General features: G+C 37.7%; 1 protein-coding gene across 1 annotated transcript in view; it reads right to left on the reverse strand.

Annotated features, from left to right (window-relative positions):
* LOC117370822 (receptor-type tyrosine-protein phosphatase gamma-like) overlaps positions 1 to 19,437 on the reverse strand; it is a 356,737-nt gene that overhangs the window by 2,832 nt on the left and 334,468 nt on the right. Inside the window, exons 13-28 of the mRNA XM_055221797.1 lie at positions 18,344 to 18,503; positions 16,771 to 16,878; positions 14,449 to 14,540; positions 11,605 to 11,696; positions 9,263 to 9,359; positions 9,083 to 9,165; positions 7,395 to 7,529; positions 6,326 to 6,460; positions 5,571 to 5,746; positions 5,003 to 5,138; positions 4,228 to 4,374; positions 3,509 to 3,602; positions 2,932 to 3,008; positions 1,921 to 2,049; positions 1,036 to 1,182; positions 356 to 498 (exon numbers count right to left, since the gene is read on the reverse strand). Of these exons, the coding sequence (XP_055077772.1) occupies positions 356 to 498; positions 1,036 to 1,182; positions 1,921 to 2,049; positions 2,932 to 3,008; positions 3,509 to 3,602; positions 4,228 to 4,374; positions 5,003 to 5,138; positions 5,571 to 5,746; positions 6,326 to 6,460; positions 7,395 to 7,529; positions 9,083 to 9,165; positions 9,263 to 9,359; positions 11,605 to 11,696; positions 14,449 to 14,540; positions 16,771 to 16,878; positions 18,344 to 18,503 (1,951 nt within the window). The remainder of the gene's footprint in view (positions 1 to 355; positions 499 to 1,035; positions 1,183 to 1,920; positions 2,050 to 2,931; positions 3,009 to 3,508; positions 3,603 to 4,227; positions 4,375 to 5,002; positions 5,139 to 5,570; positions 5,747 to 6,325; positions 6,461 to 7,394; positions 7,530 to 9,082; positions 9,166 to 9,262; positions 9,360 to 11,604; positions 11,697 to 14,448; positions 14,541 to 16,770; positions 16,879 to 18,343; positions 18,504 to 19,437) is intronic.

The raw sequence follows: 19,437 nt of genomic DNA on the forward strand, positions 1-19,437 counted from the left end.
GCTCCACACCAATGGACTAACTTTCTATCTTGCATTTATTTATTTAGGAGTCTTTTGATTGATAGAAAAACACTTTGGAAACACATTCTTATTGTGCGTGGTTTGGCCTCTCAAATGATCTCAACCTGTTACTTGACCTGGGGACATCTGCTTGTGTCCATGGTGATAAATATGTATAATGCTATACCATGGAAGATTCCAGGCAAAGTAACATCTTCAAGGACACAACCTTGTGCCAAACCCTCTCCCAGAAAAGATACATATTGCACCTTTATGACTACACTCTACAGCAAATAAAACACATTTAACCATTGTGTGATGCAGAGGTTGTGAAAGCACGTGTGATGACACATACTCGTCGTGCACGATGGTCGGCCCATCTCTGTTGGCTGACTCCTCTTTGATCACATTGATCAATTCAAAGGTGCTGCTGAGCGGGGCGTCAGGGTTGGGCCACCTGGGGCACTGAAAATGTCGCACTTCTAAGACATAGTCATCCTGGTGGTGCACACAGATCACATCAAAGTTATACATGGCACTCTGGTGAGGCAGCTACACATGTAAAATATAGACATAAGGTATGGTACTTCAAAAATGAATATGCAAGTAGTTATTGCCATTAACTAACTATCCTCATATTTATATTATATACATATATAAAACTTTATAATGACTAATGAAGAAATAGTGCCAAAGAATGATTCATGCTTAATAAGTAATTAATACCATTGTGCTATAGCTGAATTAGCATTTGTAGAAATTATGGTATTCATTAAGTAGTTACTGAGCCCAGATTATTCTTAATAAACCATTCGTCATCAATCAAGTCTTTGTTCATGCTCAGTAAAGGCTAATTAAGGTGCAGTTATTATAGTGTGTGTTACACACAGTTTATCAAAGAGAAAATGTTAATAAAAAGTTTGTTGAAGAACATTGTAAGAATATGGCACTAGGCATACGTAATAAATACTATTAAAGATTTGATTAAACTGTGGTCTCTAAACTAGAGTGTAATAGAACAGATAAATGTCATACTTGTGTGGCTTCCAGAATAAAATGGTTGATGCTGAGCTGCTCCTCATTGGACAGACAGAGTTGTTCCTCACTAATCAGGGTGACAGTGAACGCCTCACAGTTGATGGACTCTTTTCGACTGGGCCAGTACACAAACTCATCCTCAGCCTGCAAAAGAAAAAAAAAGAAAAAAATCATTCAATCAAACTTTCACCTCTATAAGCTCCATAATACTTAGGTAGCCCTTTTTGACAGTGTTTATATAAGGGGTAATGGATTTAATTTTTTGAGGACAAAATCAAAGGGAATTAATAATAATGAGAAATAACAAATAATAATATTGTTACTAATTGGTAATATGGCAATCAAATCTTGAGGGAGTTTTAACCAGTATAGGCTTTGAGGAAGACCTTTATGCCCCTTTAGAGTTTGGGATTATGCCGTATAGCCTGCTGTTTAAAACAATGGACTTTAACAGTAACTGCACTTTATTCTGTGTGCCAGTGAAAGTACAAAATAAAGTAAAAAAATATATTGGAAAAATGCTAAATACTAGACATAAAATTCATCCAAAAGTATTCTGTGATAAATGCATTCGCCAGTAATGACCTAGCAGCTTATTGGGTTGTTCCATGGTTTCTTTGTTGATTTTTTTTAAATATTGTTTTGGCTACTTCATCTCTATGGACATGGTTTATATATAGAGCTCAGGATCAAATGTCATTATATACATCAATACCCTGAAATCTAGACAGAAAAAGCCATTAATTGCATTTAGAGTTTTCATATGGAGTGGCATAACGTCTGTTTGTGTACAGTTCATAATAATGGAGTAGAGCGTGTCACTGCTAATGTTGTGGACAGCCTGTGTTTAGTGAAGTCTGGGTGTGTCTGTGAGGGGCTTACCAGGCTATTATCTGCAGGCAGCATAACAATAATTTGTGCATTATGGTCCCAGATCATTCTCCAGAAGTCTTTAGTGGTGTGTGGGAGGGGATGCTGGGTAATGATGAACTCATTACTGCGATAGTAACCCTATAAAAACAACACATCGAAAGGTCAGCAGAAGCCAGACAGACAGAGTGATATTACACAAACACAATGTACTAAATATATGATCAGACGCTTTTTTTTCTTTGGAGGGGTGTTTTTTTCTGTACGTCTTGTGCTGAAAGACTGAATAAAATTTATGGCAGAGACATCCTATTGTTCCCTATGAATCTATGAATCTTTAACCTATGCAGAGGATAAAGACGTGGACTGGGATCATTTTTGGTATTGATGAAAATCACAAGAAAACTTTATATAAGCAACACTAAAACATGACCGGACTCTTAATGACGGCCTGGTGTTCCTTAATTTTGTTTGACTTTTTGACTCGTACCAACTAATTTTGTGAAATGGGGGAGATCTCCTGGCAAGTCCAGAATGATATCTCTCTCTATTTATTTATACACAGGGATATCAGTCTGGTCACCACTCTCCCCGTCACACCTCGAGCCAGATTGGTTTATTTTTGACCAGTGAGCTCATTTGTTTCACATATGTTTCTATCATTTTGAACAACATTATATTTCCTCTCACCTCAGATTACCAGAGTTTAGTGCTCTGGAGGAATCAGCAATGTGTTTTTGATATTTTTTCCTTAATTCTTCCCGGTAAGCAGCCACATTTGTTTTGATATGGACGGACCATGGGTGTCGCTGATTGGCTACCTGTGAATTACGCCCATCTAAACTTGATGACACTCAATCGTAACCACATTCACATCTTCATCTTCGTAAGATATTGGATAAGTGTGTATTCTGGATCCCAAGCAAAGTGGGAGGGATGCATGTAAGCTACATTTTGTTTTGTTTAATTAGCTTAATTTAAAGTCTTAAAATTAATACAAACTTTAATGAAAAAAGGACTAACCATAATATAAGAGGCATTGATGTAGTCTGTGTCTTTCAACCCGGGCAAAGGTGCAAGTCCGACCCTGGCTCTCTCCGCTGTACACAAACACAAAGAGACATGCTCACATTAGGCTCCATTCATACTGTCAGAAGCAATGGCATCACACTCACACTTTTGAGTACACAGTTCTGAGAAGTGTGGTGGGACCATCAACAGATTGTGTAACAGCTCCAGATAAGACTGAGGAGTCCAATATTCTCCAAGTGGCAGTTTGTGACAGTTCTTATAAGTACTCCTCTTATGGTGGGTGGATTATGGAAACAATAGTCCAATCCCAGACAACTGCTGAATCAAGAATTTCATCTATTCTGCCAACACAGTCAGTATCAGCGGATAATTGTGCTAATAGCTCCATGTGCAGTGAGTGGGAGTGAGTAGCCAAATTGTTCAAGCTGTTTTTACTTCAAAATGACATTACTCATTACTGAAATAAGTAAGTATATACCAAACAATCTGCAATGACCAATAAATTCACTTAAATAAATGCAATTGGAATTTTAGAGTATAACAACAGCAGTACATTCAAATAACTTACTTGGGACTATGGAGGAATTTCGGTTCTTCTCTTTGTTGCACTCTTTTTGAGAACTCAAGCAGTCTGTAGATCTGACGTTGCATTGTGTTATGAGCTGAAGGATACAAAAAACAAAACAAAAGGGTTAGCTATATCAGGGGCTCAGGGTAAACCTAAATGATTATTATTTCTTTATTTTTTAATCAGTCTGAACAAATCATCCATTGACAGAGTTGGAGTTTGTCTGTCCAAGATCAATAATATCACTATTTGGAAGTTGAACAAACTGTATCTGAATTATTAGTTTATGTGGATAAATATGAAAAATTGGCCAAAATTATACTTATAGTACTCGTATTAAGAACTGTATTGAAATGTCAAACACATTTTTAAAAACAGGCTTTTAAAATGCTTTGACATCCTGTGACCAGCTGACCTGAAGTGAACCTGTGATCCACAAACAAATAAACCAATATCTTCCTATGTGTCCCCTTTGAGGTTTTCTAATCCAGCCATGTGTTTGCTTATTTAAAAGAACAGACTGGAATCAAAAAAATAACCAGACTATTGAGAAACAACATCTATTGATTTATGCAATCCAAGTTGCACCCTGACACCAAGTTCTAATCTCTCTATTGAAACTCTTACAACAGAGCCATTGTTCAATATCTAGCACTTGCAATGGATTTAATTGTTAATCTGAGTAGACATATTGCATAACTGTGATGGTCACTCCTTACTTTGAACTGTGAGTCTAGCCTGGAGCAGCCGCTGTGGTCGGCTCTGGTGATGGTCTGCAGGTAGCTGTGGAGATGTTTAGCAGCCACCTCAGTGTCTTTCCCCAAAATGGCTTCCATCAAGGCATCGTGGATGAAGATGTACTGCTCCTGTGTCCATGAGAAAGGCTGAGAGTTAAACGAAGGAAAGCCAACAGCAACCAAAAAGAATATACCTAAACTTTGACTTCAAATGTGCTATATGTAACCTTTTGAGCATCTGTTGTCCTACTTGTCTCAGTAATGATGTTATCGCTTTGCTTAAAATCTTCCACAGTATGCCTGTAAACCCATCTATGTTCATGGAGACGAGAAAAGGATATTTAAAAATTATAATTGAAGCACTAATGTGGAATTTATTCAATCCTAAGTGTAATGCAAAACTGGAACATTCCAATTAAAACTTATTCCAACTTAAAATATACATGTTGATTTAAAATTGCACAATTACATATTTATTCAGGAAGGGGAATATTCATTTTTTGAGTGAACTGTCAGTAATAAAACATGTGAATAAAGTAAAAAGTTAATGTATTAAATGGGCATTTTTTTGCAGTCTTTCTACATCTTTGTACAAATAGAGTAAAACCTATGTACTTTTGACAATGCAGCTCAACAGTGCCCATCACAAGTTTTTTTTGAAGTAAATCAGGTCCAATCAGCGGAACAAAAGAGACTAGGGCCTAATATACATTTTATTTTTGATTGGCTATATGTATGTGGTAAGCAGTGATCCCACCTCCGTCTGGACAAGGTAGTTTCTCTGTGTGCGTATGTGCTTGAGGAAGCCACACACGTTGACTGTGCTCTTGTGTCTGATCTGCTGCAGCATACTGTCGATGGTAATGTACGTCCCAGTGCGCCCCACTCCAGCACTGAACACAACAACAGAATAATATACACATTAGCAATGCACATACACCGCAACTAAATCGAAATCGCAGTTTGAGTTGGTGCAATCGTCAAATTACACAGGATGCAATTATTTAGATAACAGAATGTCCAGTATGGAGATAAGAAAAACAAAAACAAAACAAAAGGGATTCCTGTGTTAATTTGTCAGTTCATATTTCAGTCTTTTCTCAAATGTTAATGCTCCTGGAGATGATTCTTCTTAAACAGAGTCTTACTTTTAAACATTTATCACAAATCAAATGTAATCAATAATACAAATATCTTTTACCACAACCTTTATCAGCTTTCTGAATGTTTCTTTAAAAATATACCAAGTTGTCTGTTGAAGTACGCATTGCATTTCTAAATTTTGGGGTGATCAGAATTGTGTTATTATTACTTATGTGTTGTACCTGCAGTGGACGACCATAGGACCCATGTCTGGTGTCTGCGCGGCTGACGAGTGGTGGACAAACGTGAGCACTGGGAGGGTGTATTCGGGCACTCCCATGTCTGGCCACTGCGTGTAGTGATACTGAAGCACTGTGCGCTCACTGTGTGCACGGCCTTTAGATGCTCCTCTTGTACCCTAGAAGTGCAAAATTAAATAATCATAAGACATACAACACACAGGCTTGGCTAAATATCTGTGGTCAATAAGAATGCAAATAATTGTGAGTTTGTTGAGAGAGAGGGGAAAAAAAAAAGAAGACTCCCGAATACTAAACCAAAACTAGATAATCTGTTGAAGTAGTATCTAAAATCTATAGAAGAAAGATCACATAAGTAAGACTAAATATGACTTTTTGGAATAGTTATGCAAGTGCGGCATTAATCTAGATCAGAACAGGTGTAAAAGCATATGCTAGTAATAAAGAAAATACTATCATCTTGTGTGGAAACCTGTGTTATATTGTCTATACCGATGTCGATACCGCACTGATAACATGTTTAGAGTATCAATCAATCCTTTTCCTTACCATCAAAATTGAGTTTGAAAAAGTTTTATAATGACAACACCAATGCAGAGAACTAAAGATATTGGTAAATGACATGCAAACCAGATACTGATCACATCCCACTTAGCTACATACAGTAAGTCTACTTCAAATACCAAAGCTGCGTCGAATGAAAACAGGATAAGATGAATCCATCACTCCAACCTCACCTTCTTGACCTTGGTGTTGCGCAGCGTGAAGCAGCGGACAGTGTAGCAGGCATAGACCTGAGTGCTCTTCAGTGTAACCATGATGCTGCCATATTCTTCACTGTTCTCTGAGGGCCAGTACTGCCCACATTTCCTCTGCAACAAGGACAACAACTGCTACTCAAGTACGCCTGACATACGATGTACGTGAAAACTTAAGTTAGACGATACATTTGGAGTGAAGATGAACACAATTCTAAATGTTATTACAAACTCGAGAAATAACATAACATTTAAAATAATTGGTATAATAACGCATATCTACAAAGCATTTATTAATAAACTAATGTTACCTAAACATTAACTAAAAACTAACAACTCCAAACGACACCAAATAATTTACAAATCATGAACTTAAAGTTAACTAAAACAAAAACTGACATTACAGTGACAGATGACATTAATTACATCAGGGGTTATGTGGGGGGCCAGATTCAGTTCAACTCAATACATTTTTGTAGGCAAGGTAAGGCAAGTTCATTTGTATAGCACAATTCGTACACAAAGTAATTCAAAGTGCTTCACAGAATAAGAAAGCCCAAAATCACAACAGCAGTTGCCTCTTAGGGCAACTGCTGTTGTGATGAAGCCCTCTGACCAGTTTGTGTTGACCCTTTAAGCATTTGTACCACTATAAACTCATAAACATAATGCAACTTGACACAGAGCTAAAATTCATGTTCAAGCCTTACTAACGGTACAGTGACTATATCAAAACGATGTTAAATTCATGACTCACTATATGGACCACCAGTTTGTGGCCCTCTGCTTGGGATATGTGGACTTCAGTGAAATAGTTTGAACAACCCTGAATTAAATCTTCAAGGCCAAGATAATGAATCATGATCAAAACAATATTGTCATCTGGGTTAGAAAAAAAATCATAATAATTTTTTTCTTGGGTATATCGTCCACCTCCAACAAAAACATTTTAAAGCATTTATTCCTAGGCTTTGCAGAGACTTGCATATTTTTTGCTTTGAGGACACTTGTGGTCATTGGGGTTCCTTATAACAAGTGTTGCACCTACCCGGCCCTTCTCCACTAAGTTGGTAATCATCACGATGACGCCAGTGTTTTGCTCCCAAACCATTCTCCAGAAGTCTTCATAAGTTGCCTTGAGAGGTCCCTGGGTGGCAATGTATGCTTGGAGTTTATTATAGCCCTATATGGGGGAGAAACAAATACTGCATGAGAAAAACTACAACAAGCAGCATGTTCCTATATTTGGTACATTAGTTGGATTTGATAATTTTGTATTGCTAGTCAACCACAAATTTGAAAAGCAGGAAGAAGTCTTGTATTACAGACTATCCTGGTGACTCAATTTTTTGCATCTATGGCCTCCCAAAAATCCACAAATGGGGAGTACCCGTCAGACCCTTTGTATGCAGCTCCATACTGAGAACACAGAAGAATTTTATGTCAAAGTTAAGCATCTCCAATTTGACCCAGATGAGACACAATGACTTCTTTTGATGTGACCTCTTGTTTCACTTGTATTCCTAAATCGGTAGCAGTGGAGGCAGCAAAGAGGAGACTATTGCAGGATACTAAGCTAAAAGAGAACTAACATCTCACCTGACCTGCCTTTGAGTCACACCATCCACTAAAGCACAAACTGAGTTATTTGAACATTACAACACAAGGATCAAGTGGTTCCTACATGAACAGAGGGAAAAGTGGGAGGAGAAGTGAAAGAAGAAGAACATGTGCTGAAAGCCCTCTCTGCTTGTGGATATCCAAAATTGGCTTTTAATAGATCTAAAAGAGCTAAAAAAAAAAAAAAAAAAAAAAACAGGACAAAAAGAGAATCAGAATCTTTTGTGCAACTATTCCCTGCACGGCTGGTGCGTCTGAAAAGCTTCAGAGGATTTTCAGACAGCATGAAATCCCAGTCTATTTCAAACCTACAAACACAAAGACAAACTGGTTCACCCAAAGGACAAAACCCCAAGGCACAAACAAAGCAATGTGGTCTACTGCGTTCAGTGTGGTGAAGACTATAGTGAGCGTTACATTTTAGAAACAAAACCCCATAAGTGAATGTACCAAGACTGTCACAAGAGCAGCTTGGGACCACAATCTGTTGTGCATCTCCATCACAAAAACACTAACCAGTCTTTTGAAGACAGTGAGGTATAGATCTTAGCTATAGAAAATAAATGGCTTGAGAGGGGAGTTAGAGAAGCAATTTTTGTTAGGCAAGACAATCTTTTAACCTCAATCGTCCTCCCTTTCAATAGGAATAGGGGTTGTAGACATCATTTATTGGACCTAAATCAACACAAGGAAAACAATAGTGGTAGCCAGTTTGCTAATAGGTGTGAGAGCAACCATTAGGGGCCTGAACGATTAAGCAAAATATGACCCAAGCGCAGTTCACACTTACTATCAACAGTTCAACAGACTTCACTAAGAAACAGAAACTTTAAACAATAGGTGGGTTAGTTTCAGTGTAGTTAGCTCCTCTGTTCACATAGACATACGGCAGTGTCCATCAGTAATCTGACCAAAACTGAGGAAGTAGCTTGGATGAGCAGAGAAACGCCTTCACTCTAAAACTTTTGTCCAGTTGAGAGAATTGATTTTCTTTTGCTATCCCTATAATGTATAAAACTGTGGTATTATGAACTGCACTTTGCTTGAAATGTTTACAGTAATAAATAACTTTAGAAGTATAGTTTTATAGTTTTCTGGATAATGGCCCGCACTTACGTCCACATAGTTGGCGTTGATGTAGTCATTATGTCTGGACTCTTTCCCCGTTAGTGGCTTCAACTTCACTCGAGTGTGATCATCTGAGAAACATAGAACAAGACAAATTAGTTCCAGCAAAAGTTCCTCACTGGATTTTTTTTTTTTGTTTTTTGCCAAAGATATGGAGGAGCGTCTTACAGGCCACTATGTTGATGTATCTGTTCTTGTGCTTGTTCTCTGCGTGGTTGGAGTGCTCCCATGTGGTCCTGGTGTCTGCCGCACAACGCTGGATGTCCTGCTCAGCACAAAATTTGAACTGTTAATAAATAAATCCAAACATTATCCAATAGTTTAGAGAAGAGGAGAGATTGAAAAGCCATTTTATTGTGACAGGAGAGCAAACTGTTAATTGTAAAGTCCATCTGGTGAGGACCTTAGCAGAAGAAAGATAATACCCAACCAGAAGAAGATCTAGACTGGAACCTTCAATTAAAAGCATTAAAAAGCAATCATTGTACAGTTGTTCCTTACAATATCGCGGTTCACCTTTTGCTTTTTTACCCCGTATGAAAGTGCATGTTCACAGTACAGAATGCGTTCAGCCAAATTTACATAAATGTTCAATCGACACTACAGGACGAATAGGCACGTCAGAGGAACTGTGAAATACACTATTAATGAACTAAACAAGAGAGAAATGTGTGAAAATGTTAATGCCTGTCTGAGAAAAGTGTATAAAGTGGCGAGGGGTTTTACAGCTGCAAAACATATATAATAACTGTAAAAAATAAAGCTGACTACACGAATTTCGCATATTGCGGGTTATTTTTAGAACGTAACCCCCACGATAAACCAGGGACCACTAATTCAATGCAATTTCTTGTGTAAAAGGAATCATGTTATGGCATTTAACATGTATAGAGACAAGCAAATGACACTCCCTCCACCAGAAGAGTTACACAGTGCACCTTTAAACCAATTAATTCTCACATCAATTTTAATATATTTTTCATTTTCCTTTTGGCTACGGTTCATGTATATACCAAGATTGCGTAGGAACCAGCCTTCGTTTGGCATGTTCATTTATTTTCACGACCCCAGGGCTTGGTACAACATGTCAGGTTTTAACAGGGAGTAGAGCTGTGGGCAAATTTAGACCCAATCAATTCCACCGTTTGCCTGCAGGGCCCGGACCTCTTGTGTGTGTGTGTGTGTATATATATATATATATATATATATATATTTCTGTTTAATAACTCACAGTTTTGCTTACAGTACTAAAAATGCCTGTGCTATTCCTAGACCGGCAGTGTGCTAGTGTGTATGGGTGTTTAAGGCTGGGTCCCTGCCAGCCAAACAGCTGAGGGGTGCACACTCAGCCAGGCCCTATGGGAAAGAGAGAGGAGAGAGGGGGATTTGGCATAGACCCCCCATGCTCACTTCCTCTACAGCTTAACACACTATGACTGCACTGCTGGTTGTATTAAAGACCGATTCAGCATGTGGTGAGGAGAGGGCTATTTTGGGGTGAGGGAGTGTCCATACTGCCCAGAAGAAAGCTGTAAACATGATAGTACAGGAAGCCAACTGGAGCAGGGGTGTGACCTTGTATATGTCATTGTTAAGACTTTTTCATTGGATCTGGTACCAGCGTGCCGATGAAGAGATTGGCCTATACCGATACTACGCTTTTAAAGTCATAAGATACATTTGTGGGCCTTGCTTTTTAAGTTGAAGCACAGATCTCAATTACATTTGAACTTTAAAATAATTACAAAATCTATTTACCTGTGGTATAAAATAATGTGTTATACGTTTTTGCTAACATACAGCCATATTTTCACTCTTTAATCAGTTCAAAAAGACAAATCTGATGCATTGAGGACAATCTAGGACTGACACATGGGCACATAAAGAATGGGGCAGTGTCAGAAAAAGATCTGTATTGAATATCGGCCGATACTGAAACCGGATGCATCACCATCCCTATATTTTAACGGCTCAAAGGTCATTCTGACCTTTAACCATATTTAATTAAACATTATTGGTGCAAACCATCTCAAAACATTAATCTAGACACATTATCCAAAACAAATTAACCCCCCAAATTGCAGCTTCTCAGACCAGTACCTTCAAATTCACTTTCGAATAACAACTGAAATGTCTCCATTTCCTAAAACATTGTTCAGATGACTACCCTTGAAACCTGTTCTGTCATAGCCAAAACAATATAAAAAGTAAACAAAAGTACTGTGGAACAACCCAATCGTAAATACATTTCTTAGGAAGGTCATCTCCAGTTATTAACATCTTAAAATGACTCATACAATAACAATCCCAATCTGTATTTCACTAGAGACCTTTAAAAGGGGATATCCCAGACAGGCGGTAGGTTTATTTTAATTTACTATGAGTAATTCAGATTCGCAGATGAACAGTTTATGTGTCACATGTATTTGCCAGAAAAAACAAGCTCCAAAGATTTAGTGCCATCTGTGCTATCTATATATGGCTGTGATCATGTGTCCGGCGTGTCTCACCTCAAACTCTTCAGAGAATCCGTGTTGCTTATTGGAATGGAGTTGTGACACATGCTTGATGAAATCCTGGACAGAGACGGCCTCTGCGTTATCTGCAAAAAGACGAATAAATAAGCCTCTTGATTATATTGCATTGGTTTGTACTTTTAACTTTTTTAAATGAAAGAACATAATAATCAGTGAACACATCTGAACTCAAAGGTGCGCTATGTAACTTTTCGGGTTTGTGTGTTTCCATGGAGATGTTATTGTCCTGCTGGGAATGTTGTGAGCGGGGTCGCCTCTCCACAGATCTGACTTCTGCCTTCCTAAAAATAGCCAAGTTTTACGCCATCATAAACAAAGCAATAACATCTCCATGGAAACAAACAAGTGGCAAACCCTCCACTAGAAAAGTTGGAAAAATTGGCTTTAATTTAACCCTCCGTTGCTGCAGACACAGGAAGAACATTACGACACAGATCACAATTTGAATGACGTGAACATATTCTTCTGTTTTAGTATTAGTTAGTAAAAAATGCAATCAATAAATACACAGACTAACTATCCATTCAATCCAATCTGACTGTTATGGTGTGTGTAGTAATACGAGTTCATGGGAGTCAGAGGCTGCAGGTTACAAATCCACAAAGAGGATTATGGGATGTGCTCTGGCTCAGCTCCAGGTCTGATCTCATTCTATCAATTACCACAGTAAACATATGTCCAAACATCAGCGCGGCCTTTCCCCCTCTCGTGCGTGCGGAGCTCCCAGCAGCAGATATACGTTACATAGAGCATCTCATGTGACAGCAGTGGACATTCTGAGCAGGGGGCAAGGGTGACGAGGGGGCCACCGCTTAAAACCTCAGTCAACCATCATAGCGAGCAGGTTTCACAGAGTTTGAACTACGCTGCATGATTTGGGGGAAAATATCTACCGTAATTGTGAGTTTTTTTGACAAGCATTGCTGTTCATTTGTTTGATTTTGTATTTATTAGGATGCCTGTTAGCTGTAGTCGTCCATGTCATGTAGCTACTCTTAAAAACAGTACAAAAACAGCTTATTTTTTAATCATTAAAATTAAAAAATCTTAAATACGCAGTGGGCGATTCATCCGTGCAATTACATCATTTCATCTCACTGTGTTCAAGTAAAATATCAGGCATTTCTTACACGTAAACAAGATGTGCAGAAGAGAACAGAGAATTTCATTTGTAACAATTTAAGCATCGTGTCTAAGCATTTATCCAACACAATTTACCCAGAAGCAGTTTGGTTTGTTGTTTCTTAAAAATAAAACCTTGTTTACATTCACGATTAATGTTGTAATGATAAGATTCTGTTTGAAGTCCACATTTTAAGTACATCCAGATGAACAAAAAGACTGAAATATGAACAGACTAGCTACACTAATACAAGAATCACATTTCAGAACACATTTGCACAGCTCTAAATTACAAGGTTAGCCATTTTTATACCATTTAAGAGAAATTTAGGTTGCGATTCATCATAATTTCCTCCACAGTCTTTGCGAGTTGCTAATTGAGTCTATTCAAATTGCAATTTTGATTTGATTGAGATGAATCTTGCAGCATTATAGTTTGAACTGAGGGACTGAATTGAAATCCTGATTCCGAGAGCTAAGGCATCAACTCATAGCAACTGATTACAAAGACCAATTTGCTTTTTAGAGGTGGAAAAAATCTTGGAGATGTCTTTTCTACATTTTCGTATAAACTGCACTACTGAATACATTAAATGACACAAACACTGGCTGAATATGTTGACCTAAATGTTTAAAAATGATTTACCTTGTAGAGATGGTTCAGTAGTACTTGAACTTTTATAAAAAAAAATATGTCGTGCCAACACTTTTCATACCATTGTAAATCGAAAGCAAGTGATACATGGAAGATGAGCGGTTTAGTACAGAAAAAGCTCTGAACTTTGACCCTCAATGTGACCTTCAGGTGACCCTTGTTAGTACGGTGAAGCAGCCTAACACAATAACCCTGACCTAAGCTGGATGGGTTCAAGAAATGTAGTCCCGCTTTCTGCTCCATTAAACAGGCTTATAAACACACCATCAATAGCAAAGTTGTTCCACATTTGGTACAGAAGGTCAAAGGTCTTTCAGAACAACCTGCTGATGACTGGAGACTGGCCATTAAAGTGCAAAACAGACTTTCATGTTCTGCTAATTATGCGTGTGTCTGCGGGAAGCTCAGTTTGTGGAGAAAAGTTGAAAATAAGTTGAAAAAATTAAGTATTGTGCACTAAAATATCAATAACATTAAGTATTCCATCCAAACAGAATTCCAATTTAACATTTATTTGAAACACATTTTAAGGAATGAAAGTTTAAACCTAAAGATGTTTCTGATTTATGCAAGTTTTGTCCTTTGTTTACAGTAGTTGTTACATTGTGGAAATACCTTTACTTATGTAGTGGAAGTAAAATGATCAAATTAACCGAAATTGTCAAAGAAGGTGTGTCAAACTCAAGTGCACAGTGGGACAAAATTAAAAAACTGAGATAAATTCATGGGCTAAACTCAGTATTTATTGAAAGATTTATACAGGTGTCCAGATTTAATGCACAATTGATGAACTCATGGGCCAAATATAACTAAACCGTGGGGCAAATTTGGTCCCCGGGCCTGAGTTTGACATATATGAGTTAAGGTTTCTAGTCCTAAATATATAAGAACCCAATCATAGACAGTGGTTCTCTCATTCAAACAGGCCATGTGCACACAGCACGCGCTAGAATCAAACCAAAAAAACAGTCACCATATTAGTCTATAGCCTATATTAACCATATTGTACCATAAAAATACCATAACATGACTGCAGTTACCTGGGATAGTGACAGCAGATGAACTGTCACTAGGCAGAGCTCTGGGTGAGGAGCCATCTTCCACGTACAAGTGATGAGCCTGGAAGCAGCGTCTGGGAAAAAAGAAAGAGTGTTTATTTAGGTTTGTTCTCGTGTTTCTGTAATAACTAAACATTAGTTGACAAAGTTGGAGATGTCCATCCTATTGAAACCATGTTGACTTAGAAAATTGATAGTCTAATAATAATAATAATGCATACTTGGTTGAGAAAATAGGTGATAGGTTAGTTTCTCTCTTCAGTACCATCAATATGACCACAGTACTGACCAGAAAAAGGGAGTGTGTGTTTACAGCTGCTTATCTGTTATTGACCGATGACTATTTCACGAGTTGATTTTCTAACTTTCTGTTTTTGTTAAGCCCTTACAAGGTGACTGGTGTTGTTCTGGGCTATGCAAAACTAATATAGAGTGAATATACTGGTTGTTTAAGTTGTCATTGTTCCTATTATGTGAGGAAAATGTCCATGCTCAATGCGGGATGTGGGTGTACTCTCTGCATGGCCTAGCACCAAACTATATCTCCCACATGTTAGTGCCATATGAACCATGTCGCACTCTTAGGACGTCAGGAACCGGCCTCCTGCTGGTGCCCAGAGTCAGGACTAAACATGGAGAATCAGCGTTTCAGTTTTATGCAGCTAAAACCTGTAACAGTCTTTGTGAAGATGTGAAACAGGCCTCTACTTTGACAATGTTTAAACCCAAGCTCCAAACGGTTCTGTTTATCTGTGCATATGACTGAAAGGTTTTTATTCTGCATTGTGATTTTAATGTCTTTCTTATTGTGTAAAGCTTTGAATTACTGTATAAGAATTGTGCTGTACAAATAAACTTGCCCTTCCTTGCCCTGCCTTATCTGTAAGAGCAAGATATCAATTTGACTAAAACTACATGAAACTACAAACTACAGAAATGAACAATATGATACTATGTAAAACTATCACCTATTTCAATACCACAATGATAAAAAAACACGCAATTTAAGATGATGGAATGTGGTTCAGGCAAGGTCCAATCTGTCAAAATTATGATTAAAAACATGCGATCTTGGCGTGAAGTATTGATAACTGTTCAAATTGGTAGTTTTAAAATCGATTAGTATCTGTGTATAGATTTTTTGGCAGCCTCGTTCTATGATTGAACAGAAACCAGACAAAAATACACTCCTCATCCTCATATCAACACGTTATGTAATCAGTAGATTTGACTGAAGCCGTTTCTACTGGCACCTCAAAACATTTTTCATTACAACGTGGTAAAATAACTTCAAAAACTTTTAACTGGGAAAGAGCACAACAAAACTGCACTACAAAAAAGAAATAAAAAAATAATAAAAAATCTGTTTCTGTAGCAACTATTAACAACAAAGGTGAACACTGTCACGAACTCTGCTGCAGATCTTTAGATAAGTGCCAGTTTGACAAGTAACTGCAGATGATGACAGCTGCAGATTAGACATAATGCATAATACCGGTAACATAAAGTACTTGTTGACATAGTTTCTAGTAGTTCAGTTGTAATCAGACAGACAATGATTTACGTTCTTATTGCGTCAGTCTCTATGTTTCACAGCAACTCCTCACATACACATGTCTAATCTTACACTCATAAAGGCAACGTTATTTTCTCCTTTTTTATAATAAACAGATGCTTCCTCAAGAGATTGTACAGTGTTTTAGGAATAACCTCGTATTGTATTACGTAGAAGGAACTGCCAATACAAACTGAAATCTATGAGATACTAGACAACAAAACCATATGTTTAAAGACAAGAATTTGCAACCCCACTGTAGAAGTAAAATAAATAAATAAAATAAAGCAGGACCATGATAAACATTAGTGAGATATGCGCATATTTCAACAAGAGCATTTATCAGCTCACCCGCCTTCTCTGCACAACATAACTTTGTGTAATTGAGGCAAAGAACTGCAGAATTATCACATATTTTTTCTGCTTTCTGCTCAGCTTACACTTAAAAAAACAAGAATTATCAGCAGCACTGTACAAGTAAAAAATAGCACCATGAAAAACATTTGTGAAACATTAGCAAGTTTCAACAAAACCATTTATCACCTCATCAGCAGACTTAACAAACTTACACCATATCAGGTATTGCTTTTTAAAAAAAAACTTTCTGCTCAACTTTTGACAGTTTGACACTATTGAGCAATATGTTTACCCCTGAAAAGCATGTGTGGAACTGTGCAGCGTTCTGTAGCTGTCTGATCTAAAACAAAAAACCCCGAAACTCTAGTGTTTTTATTTGATTGTGCGCATACCTGTACTTGACACAGAGAAGGGAGCAGAGCGCATTCATCCTGCAGAGCACGAGGGGCACGGGTTCGTCTGCCACATGCTGATAGTGATCCAAACTGAGGCTCAACTCTCAACTTATCCTCACATGTGCTGCCCTGACAGGAGGGGGGAGGGGCCTAAAGGGCACAGGGGCGGGGCCTGCTTTTCTTTGACACCGCCCACATTTTTACACATGCTTCTACAGTTAAAGGCTTCCACACTAAATAAAAATAAACATAAAAGAAATAAAAATACACAAATAAAGAAGAAAAAAAAAACCAAAATGAATGATGTCACTTTTTTAATGTAATTATTTGATGTGAATCCGAAGCAAATCATTTCAATTTAAACTTGATCTACTTAAAATGTATAAGTTTAATATAAAAAATAAAATAAAAAAGGAAAAGGTGCTTGGTGTATTTAGTGTGTAAAAAAAAAAAAAAAAAAAAAAAAAAAGATTTATTTTAAGTAAGCGTTTTCTTATGAAACAAAAGCAGCACAACAAGACAAAAGGTGAAATTAATTATCTCAAGTTAGCAAAAATAAAAAAAGACAGCCCAATGTGAGAAATTGTTGAAAAGGGCCTGAATACCACAGAGCAGCTGGTTGAGTAGGCTACTGCTGCTGGACTGAAAACTATTATGCAAGTAAAACACACATGCGAGCACACACACATATGTACACACATACACACTCACAAAACAACTGTGCCAAAACTTGTGTGACCTAACAGTGTACCGAATTACGGCCCACCCACAAAACCAGCCTGCACTCCATGTCAACTGACCGCTTTGTCCTGTCCTCAGTTCTACCGTCTCATTCTTGGACATAGGATGAAGTCAGCTGACTGCTGCTAGGGTCAGGTCAGGTTCTGTAATACCTTCACCTCCCATCCCCCATCCCCCTTCCTCTGACCTCACGTCACCTCAGGTCTCTTACAACGTCACGCACAAAGACGCTTTAGCAGTCATTATTGTTGAGTTGCATTTTATCTGCCACTTGCTGCTAACTCACAGTGTGTAACTAATAAGCTTTATTTGGCAGGTAGTATATATATGGAGTGTGTAAGGCAGGTTGAGCTACTGCCACCTGCTAAGCTGCTGCCACCTGCTGATCAGTGCCGGTAAATATATTATCCGGTTCACTCCAATCAATTAATCAACATCTTAAGTGTATATCTTACTCTAAAAATACACCTCATTAGGACACAAAGACAGAAATGAGTAATATATGTTATAAGTGGAGGAATGGGGAAATCAAAATGGGCTAAACTAAATGAACACTGTATATAATGGCAGTTTAATGTATGTATTAGAGAGGTTGCGCTGCTGCCACCTGCTGATAATTACAGGTACAACATGGTCCCTATCTCCAATGCTCTTACACCAGTATTCTCCTCAATCAGTACTTACAATGTACATTTTTACTAAAGAAATACACCACATTTGGATACATATATATATTAAGTAATTGGAACTCAGGATGGTGAATTAATAATGAGCAAAATAAATAAAGAGAAGAGGTATAATTGACACAAAAATGCTGCGTTGCACTTACCTGCAGTAGCCAAGCGCAGTCAAGAGCAGAACAGTACACGCAGAGGTGAGAGCGGAGAGAGTCACGAGCGGGAGGGGCCAGTCCACACGGGTCATCTCCAGGTCCAAGTAAATATCTGACCCCCTTGGCCTACTCAGGATGGTCGTTCCACGGGCACCTTCTGAAACACAGAGATTTTTTACAATTTGTTAAAGCTATGAAGGCATGTATTAGACTAGTTATATCAATGTTTGTGATTTTATTCCCCTTTAAATACCACCTGAGAAAATATTTGTTTTAAAATGGGACTATACAAGGTGTGATGCACTTGATTTTTTGTCTTTTACTGATTTTAAAATGCAAGTAGTTCATTTTAAAAGGCTTGCAGTGATTCGTGCAATGTTTGAAACTATTCCTCCATTAACTTAAGCAATCCGAGTGTTCTAATTATTGACAACGATGAGTTTAAAAGTGCTTTTCACAAATACCAGAGATCAAAGGTCAGTCATGGTAAGGTTGACAACAACTAGCATGCTAATGACAAGAAAATACCTTCTAATTAGAGCAGCTTATACCATATATTTGTATAGCTGTACTGAGGCAGGACAAACTTTGTGCAAATATATGAAAAAAAATCTGGTACAGCTCAGTTTAAGTTGAACAATACCGTCGCTAAGGAGGAGCACCGCAGTTTGAGCAACATTAAGCTTTATTAATACAGTTTAGAAAGTACTTTATACTAATTTGAAGTAGCAAAATACTTGAATAGAATGGAAAAATATAGCATACCACTGGATCCAGAGATATTTCAGTATGCAAATCGTTTTTAAATTTAAAAACAGAAACTTGTTATATAGTGACAGAGACTATAATATGATTTGAGATGTTTTCCCAATATTCTAGATCTATAATCACAGTAAACAGACTTCTAAATGTACTGTTCAACAACTGGAGGAAAGCCCACTCTGAAGCAAACTACTTCTTAAATGAGTTTTCTCCTAATAGAATATAACACACCTCTGCAGCAGCCCCACCCTCCGCCGATCCCAATGAAATTTGTTAAATGCGCTCTGACAAGGAGATTGAGGAAGTCATTTCCGGAGAGCAGGGCTTTC

This window comes from Periophthalmus magnuspinnatus, chromosome 5 (genome assembly GCF_009829125.3).
Source record: "Periophthalmus magnuspinnatus isolate fPerMag1 chromosome 5, fPerMag1.2.pri, whole genome shotgun sequence".
Classification (NCBI taxonomy): Eukaryota; Metazoa; Chordata; class Actinopteri; order Gobiiformes; family Gobiidae; genus Periophthalmus; species Periophthalmus magnuspinnatus.